At 41.9% G+C, this 7,778-nt stretch overlaps 2 protein-coding genes across 2 annotated transcripts in view; one reads left to right on the top strand and one right to left on the bottom strand.

Annotated features, from left to right (window-relative positions):
- Positions 1–781: 781 nt before the first annotated feature.
- On the bottom strand, positions 782–2,935 carry LOC129353632 (LBH domain-containing protein 2-like). The gene is made up of 4 exons (XM_055022997.1): positions 2,831–2,935; positions 1,724–1,822; positions 1,106–1,265; positions 782–1,034 (listed from the first exon to the last, which is right to left on the bottom strand). Exons 2-4 carry the CDS (start codon positions 1,796–1,798, stop codon positions 982–984), a joined length of 288 nt encoding a protein of 95 aa, XP_054878972.1. The 5' UTR covers positions 1,799–1,822; positions 2,831–2,935; the 3' UTR covers positions 782–981.
- A 1,767-nt stretch (positions 2,936–4,702) lies between these two features.
- Positions 4,703–7,778, top strand: part of tnfaip2a (tumor necrosis factor, alpha-induced protein 2a) — a 21,359-nt gene continuing 18,283 nt past the window's right edge. The window contains 4 exon segments of the mRNA XM_055023002.1: positions 4,703–4,978; positions 6,519–6,554; positions 6,557–6,616; positions 7,097–7,548. Of these exon segments, the coding sequence (XP_054878977.1) occupies positions 4,951–4,978; positions 6,519–6,554; positions 6,557–6,616; positions 7,097–7,548 (576 nt within the window). The 5' untranslated portion in view covers positions 4,703–4,950.

The following is a 7,778-nucleotide window of genomic DNA, read 5'->3' as shown; positions in this document are numbered from 1 at the left end:
AAACCCAGAAAGCAAAAACGCCAAGAAAAGATCCAAAAAATTTAACTGGAAGAGAAAAGTCACCAGAGGTCAAGAAGTTCAAACAGCGAGAGCCGGAAACACGAGATCATTAAAAACCTGATGTGAGATAAAAACGTTTTTAAAAATTCAAAGATAGGAAGAGAAATATACAACGGTAAATTTACACCAAAAAAACTCAAAGTTTGAAAACATTTTTGAAAAAAGAAAATTTTTGAGTTCAAAAAGTCACATGAGTTTCTAAAGTTGAAAATTGCTAGAAAAAAATCTGATATTTTTAGATTAATCTCAGAAAATTAATTGAAAATAACACAAAATTTCCAGAAGTCAAAATTTTTTACTTTACATACTCAGAAATTTTCAAGTTTTTTCTAGAAAATTTCTGAATCAAAAATGAATAAAACAAAACCTAAAGTCGCTCCATGGAGATTTATTCAAGTAAATCTAAAAATGTCGCCCCCTGTTGGGAGGATTTTAACAGCTAATAGATGCTTTAATCAGGCCTGAATTCAGCTGAAACAACTTTGGGTCAGAACCAGCAGCCGATCTGACTGGCGACAGAAACCAGGAAACAAAAAGAAATAACAAAATAAACTTATTTCAAACGAACCAATTTCATATGCAGAATCTGGTGGAGCTGAAAAAAGGCCAGAAAAACCAATAAATAATTCAAAATGTTCTTACAGAACAAGAACAACTGCAGCTCCAACATTTCTGGAACATTTAAGGCCTTGTTTTGGTTTTTCAAAATAAAAGCCCAGTGTCCATCAAACTATTTATTGATCTGTGAAAAATATGATTTAGAATAAATCAGGATAAGTTTCTTCCAAAAATACCAATAAAAATAAAATGAACACATCAAAAGGTTGTTTTTTATCATGAGTCCTCAGAGGTCAGAGGTCAGCCTTCCAATCATTTCAGGTGTGTTAGCTCCGCCTTTTCACCTGGGTAAAACTGGAGCCGTCAGACTCCGCCCATCACCAGCTCTGGAGGCTCCGCCCCTTCCATGGGTAGCCCTGGGCAGAAACCGGCAGCTGACGTCACTGAGGTCAGGGTCAAGGGGCAAAGTGACGGGTCGCGACCTCACCTGCCGCCTGCTGGTGGCTCTGTGTGACATCATCGCTGACATCATCGGGAGGCCAGCGGAGCTCTCCGCTCTCCACCTGGTCTGCGTCGCTGGGCTCCACCACGATGGACGGCAGCCGCCGGCAGAGCTTGGGAGCATGCTCAGTGGAGTCTGGGAACACCTGGGAGAGCCGGCCAATCAGAACGCAGCCAGAGCAGGAAGTCAATTCAGCACCAGCGGCTCGATAGAGCGGGAAACTAGCACGTTACGATGAAGCATAAAATTCATTAAAACGTTTAACGAGGTATGGAATTAGAAAAAATAAGAAACTTTCACAATATAATGAAACATAAAATTCATTAAGCTGAAGAACTTGCTTGTTGAACGAGTTTTAAATCTCCATATTTCTGGGCAAAATGTGGCAATAAAACATCCAGAAATATTTTAAAATAACGTGATTATTGCTTTTTCTGTTTCCTTTGTTATTGCTGCCTGGATGTGTTGCTGTTGTGTTTCAGGTCAGAGTGGGACCTCCTCGCTATAGATGATCTCAGAGCGGGCCTCTTTCTGATTGGTTCCCGTGCAGGTTACTCTGGGCTCATGTGGGATTTGAACCCACAGCCTCATTCAGTCATTCACCTGTAGAGAAGCTGCTTCATCTGGCGGAGCTCCGCCCACCGCCGAGTCACAGGTGTTCATCACCTGGTTGGTCATCTCAGCCAATCAGAGTTCAGGAGGCTGAGGATGATGAGAAGGAAGCAGGTTGTTCAGATTAAGTTTTCACACTGCGCTTCAACATTCATCACATTCCAACCAGAAACTGGTTACAGATGAAAATCTGAAAAGTGTGGAGTGTACTGAAAGGTGAGCAGAGACAGGCGGTGTGTGTGTTCGTGTGTGTTTGCACAAACAAATGCACACATTGTGTCTGTTGAGTGGATGTTTGTGAAAACGCATGCAAACACTGGTTCCTCAGAATCAGAACCACAGGAGAGGAAAAGTACGGAGTCACATTAGGGCCACAAAGCTAATTCAAAATGGAAAAAAATGAAACTGAAAACTTATCGTGAAATTATTTTAAACTGAAAATAAAGATTTTAAGCAAAAATATATTCAAAATTACTTTTCGAATTCAGATTTTGTTTTTTAATTTTCAGATTCGTTTTTTAGTTTCAAACTTGTTTTCTTCTAAATAAATTTCATGGCCTTATTGTAGCTCCATAGAGTCCCTCCAGCTGGGTCTCTGGGCTCTTTCAGTGGTTCTGTTGGACCGGCAGTTCGTCTCTACTCAATGAAACATTTGATTCTTGGCACCGAGCACAGAAGATTTCTTTCACCCGTCAGAAATTTGAATATTTTCCTGGAGCGGAGCCCGGACCGAACCGCTGCAGGGCGTGTGGTCCGCCAGCAGGGGGCGGCGCTGCTGCAGCAGAACGGGCGGATCGGACAGGTGAGACCAGATTCAGCAGGTAAACTAAACCTGTGGAAACTCCTGGATTATTCAGCGCTGGTATTACTCCGCTTTTTCCACTGGAGCTACAGAACCGGGCCGCCAAATCGGGTTCCCATGGCAACAGAGCAGCAGTACTGATAATCTGTAGTTTCTGCAGATTAAAGTTACTCCATCAACATGATCACATCACCGAAAACCAACCAAAACCAGCGATGGGTTTCAGATCTCAGCGTTATTTTCTGTTTCAAACATTAATTCTGTTAAAATGAAGGAAAATAAAAAAGTTTTCTCACCGTTTGATCTTTGATCCCCAGAAGAAAATGAAGCTGAAGCTGCAAAAACGCGATCAGAGAGAAACCTGCTGCTGCCCAGGGCCTCCTGCTGCTCTGAGAGGGAGGGAGAGAGAGAGAGAGAGAGAGAGAGAGAGAGAGAGAGAGAGAGAGAGAGAGAGAGAGAGAGAGAGAGAGAAACTGAGAGAGCAAGAGAGAGGGAGGGTGTGTGTATGTTTGTGTTTGTGCGCTTTGCATGAAGTCCTGATTTGACTCTGCAGGATTTGCATGGAGGAGTGTCTGTCTGTCTCTGTCTGTCTGTCTGTCTGTCTGTCTGTCTGTCTGTCTGTCTGTCTTTCTGTCTTTCTGTCTGTCTCTGTCTGTCTGTCTGTCTGTCTGTCTGTCTGTCTGTCTCTGTCTGTCTGTCTCTGTCTGTCTGTCTGTCTGTCTGTCTGTCTGTCTGTCTGTCTGTCTGTCTCTGTCTGTCTGTCTGTCTGTCTGTCTGTCTCTGTCTGTCTGTCTCTGTCTGTCTGTCTGTCTGTCTGTCTGTCTGTCTCTGTCTGTCTGTCTCTGTCTGTCTGTCTGTCTCTGTCTGTCTGTCTCTGTCTGTCTGTCTGTCTGTCTGTCTGTCTGTCTGTCTCTGTCTGTCTCTCTGTCTGTCTGTCTCTCTGTCTGTCTGTCTCTCTGTCTCTCTGTTGCTTCAGTTCTGATCCTCTTCCATCATTTTTTCCTCCAAACATGAAACATTTCCAGGTTATTTTTTCAGCTTTTTTTCTCCTGATGTCCTGAAAGTCTTTGGGGTTTTTATTCTCCTGATAAAGACATAAAACTAGTTAAGACAAACATTTCTGTTGTTTCTAAGACGCAAAACTTAAAACGAGAATCTTATACATAATAATGAGATATAAACCTGTTAAAAAGAAAAACTTAGTTTTAACTGGAAATATAAAACTCCTCAGAGTTTCTGGCATCAAGACAAATTTTATGTCACCATAACGAGAACCTTTAACATTTAGAGTCATATCACATTTCAACAAGAAGGTTTCAAGAATATACAAAATTTATTAAAACAAAAAGGGCTTTTGTAACTAAATGAGTTTTATATCTAATATCTAAAATCTTCTGTGACAAACTTTCTTGTTTTAGTTAAAACATTAAAACTAGAACATTTCTCGTTAAGAGATGAGTTAAAATGACTCAATTTCACATTTTAAAGAGATATAAAACTCTTCAAAACGTTTCTCAGAAAGGGAAAAACTCTAAACTTCGTAAAAGTGACCTCTGGTTCGGTTAAATGGTCGATGTGAGTGGAGGCCGCTCCGGAAGCATGGCATTCTGGGTAAATTCAATCAAAACAGGCGAGTTGGCTGGCGATACTGAGGTCTGTAGCCAAAGACTGGAGAGAAATGCTCCAGAATTCATGAGCAACAGAACCAGAACAGATGGAAACGGAACAAACGCTGAAGTTTTGGTTCCTACAGGAAACCGTCCTGAGAACCTGATCCGGTGTTCGTGCTGCTGTCTGGATTCTGCAGAAGTATTTCAGTAAAAAACACAAACCTCCCCATTAAACCTTCAGACAAAACCTGGACAACCTCTGATGCGGATGAAGCAATGACTGGATCAAAGCTCCACTCTGAAGCTACACTGACCTCTGCTGGTCGTTCACCGTCACTGCATCCTCCAAGACAACCAGTGATTAAACTATTTCATTAAGTTTGATGGATTAAATGTTTCAGTTCTGATTCATATTTCGAGCAGATATGATATTTAATGACTTTAAGACGTTTGATGGTGGAAAACAGAGTCACTCTTCTACACTGAGTGCACTCAGAGAATGATGATGATGAGGATGATGAGGATGATGAGGATGAGGATGCTGCAGTGGGTGAAAGTGAAAGTGTTTCGGTCTGGTTGAGATGCTGCAGGCAGGAAGCAGATCAGCTGAAGCTCATTTTCTGTTTTCTGCTCCGGTGTTTAAAGCTGCGTTCAGATGATCCGGCTGTGACGTCACAAACATGGAGGCTGGTCCTGTTAGCGTGACCAGAGAGGATCAACCAGGTCAGATCCGTCACCGTGGAAACTGATTCAATATCTGATCTGATCTCTGCAGCAGAACCAGAACCGGACCAGAACCTGAGGACATGTGGAGGAGCCTGAAGAGCAAGAAGGGTAATATTATTATTATTATTATTATTATTATTATTATTATTATTATTATTATTATTATTATTATTATTATTATTTTATTGTGGTGCATATGTAATTCTGGAAGATGCAGTATTTCTATGAATGGCCACCAGGGGGCATCAGAGGCGGCCTTGGATTAGACCGTAAACTGAACGGAGCTGAACCTGAAAACTGATTGATCCGCTCATCAGCAGATTATCAGTCAATAATTAGCTGATTATCGATCTTTCAAACAGCTGAGAGGAAATCATCTGGACTGAACTGAAATGCTGGTTGTGCCGCGTTTGTGATGCGTACTGGTGGCCTTCCTCTGGAGGAGGAGGAGGAGGAAGAGGAGGAAGAGGAGGAAGAAGTTAGGTTTTGTCATGATGCGGATCTAAAGGAAACTGAAAGTGTTTGGGACCAGAGATGCTCACTGTCTGATCTTTAACTCATCGCTGGAGAGCCGCTTTATCTGCTTCTCACTGAAACAGGAAGTCTCTCATTTGTCACTTCCGGGTCTCTCATTTGCCCTCATGAAAAGAAAAAAACAACATTTATATAATAAATTCTAGTTTTAATGCATCGCAGTAGAACAGAAAATGATGGCGATGAACAACTGACCCCGCCCTCACCGCCGCTAACCCCGCCCCTGGCACCGGCCCAGTCCGGCAGAGAAGCGGACCGCTCGGGGAGATGAGAGGAGGTATGGCGGAGCTCCGCTCCAACTTTACTGGGTTTTGGGTTCTAAAGGTTCTGATGGTGTGTTTGTGGGAGATGATGAAGGTGAGGCGGTTCTAACTCCTCTTCATCGCAACTTTTCAGTCACATTTCAGCGAGCAGACCCCGAACGGGCCCAGTTTTCACCGCTCAATGTTTCTGTCTGTCCGGAGGTTTCGGACTGGTTCCGAAACGGATCCGGACCGGTTCTGGACTGGTTCCGAACTGGTTCAATAGGCTGTGATGTGGTGTCAGAATGCAGCTGCTGTAATCTTTATTGTTTAACAGGATTTGTGGATAAATAGTTTTTAGTTGTTTTTCTTATAAATTCTGAGGCTTTAAAGAAAAATGAATCCATTTCTTTTTACTTTGACTTTTAACTGACATATTATTAAACTCAAACTAACAAATGCAGAATATTTTTTTAACATTTTTATCGATTTTTTGTTTCAAAAATCTAAAATGTGATTTTTGAAACAGAACTGTTAGAATAACGTGTAATTCAAATATTTACAAATACAGATGTAATATGGAAATGTTATATGTATTCAATTAAATTAAAATCTAGATAAAAAAGACAAAGTTTAAGTATTTTTATAAATTAATTTTTATATTCAGTAGGTCATAATAATAATCTAATTGTTATAATTTATTAAAAAATATATTTATTTTGTGAAATTGAATTAATTTAACGTAACACAGCCAGTAAATGCTATGTTATTATTTTTTTTCAGGGGGTCATAATAATCTATAACAAGAATTAATTAAAAATGTATAAAAATGTCTTTTCTGTGTATGAATCGAGTGTTTCCCTGATGTACAGCAGGGGGCGCCGATGAGAACCCCGGGGGGACCCGGAAGACGCCAAGCTGAAGATTCCTGCAAAGATCTGGAGCCACCGCAAGAAGAGCCAACATGGAGGTCAGAGCCGCAAACAGAAACTCTGAGGCCTGAGACAGATTCTCTAGAGAAACAGGAAGTCTTGCATCAAAATGTCTGGAAAAAAGAAACATTTTGAGATCAATTGAAACAACAACTAGAAACCCAAAAAGTTTTGTCTTTGAAAAGTTCATATTTGACAAAAAAAAAAAAAAAAAAATAATAAAACAAGGAAACATTTTAATATGTCAAGTGTCAAATTTTATTGAAAATTTTCTGAATTTCAAAAGTAGAAAATTTTTCAGTTTTGGAAATTTTCTAAGTTTTGAAACAAATTTTTTTCTAGAAGTTATTTGACTTTTCTTCCAGCAAATTTTTGACTTCCAAAAGTCCGAAATGTCCCTGTTGTTTTTTATTTAGTAACATTTCTGAGATGTGTTGCTAGTCCGTCGTCTTTAGACCTGGTAAAATCATTTAGATGGAAGAGCTGCAGCCTCTGTGTGTCCGTGTCGCTTCCTGCAGGCGACCAGCTGGACGGCGGGCAGGAGGAGCAAGAAGAGGAGCAGCAGGAGGAAGAACGGCTGGATGACCTCAGCAGGAAGCTGATCCTCAAGGAGGAAGAGCTCTTCACCCGGGACGACCGCAGCGAGGAAGAGGAGGACCAGCTGCTGAAGGACCTGGAGTCTCTGAGCGTCCGGGTCTGGATGGCTGTCCAGAGTAGCTTTGACGCCACGGCGCCCCCTGCTGGACGGCCGGACGATCTGAGGAGCGCCGTGGACGCCATCCTGCAGCAGGAGACACAGGACAAGCGCTGGACAGAGCGTACCATGGACAGCGCCCCCGTCTGGCGACCGCTGAGGTGGCTAAAGACGCACAACCTGCTGCTGCAGAAAATGGTGGAAAAAAGACTGAAGGACGCAGGAGAGGATGAGACAGGAGACATTGGACAGCTGTCCTCTGTCACCAAGAGACAGGTGATGATGGATGGATGGATGGATGGATGGATGGATGGATGGATGGATGGATGATGGATGATGGATGGATGATGGATGGATGGATGGATGGATGGATGATGAATGATAGATGGATAGATGGATGATGGATGGATGGATGGATGGATGGATGGATGATGGATGGATGATGGATGGATGATGGATGGATGATGGATGATGGATGGATGATGGATGATGGATGATGGATGGAT

Source organism: Poeciliopsis prolifica, unplaced genomic scaffold (assembly GCF_027474105.1).
Source record: "Poeciliopsis prolifica strain line A6 unplaced genomic scaffold, Auburn_PproV2 SCAFFOLD094, whole genome shotgun sequence".
Taxonomy (NCBI): domain Eukaryota; kingdom Metazoa; phylum Chordata; class Actinopteri; order Cyprinodontiformes; family Poeciliidae; genus Poeciliopsis; species Poeciliopsis prolifica.
The sequence above is the reverse complement of the archived record's forward strand: the minus strand, read 5'-3'. Positions and strand labels throughout refer to the sequence as shown.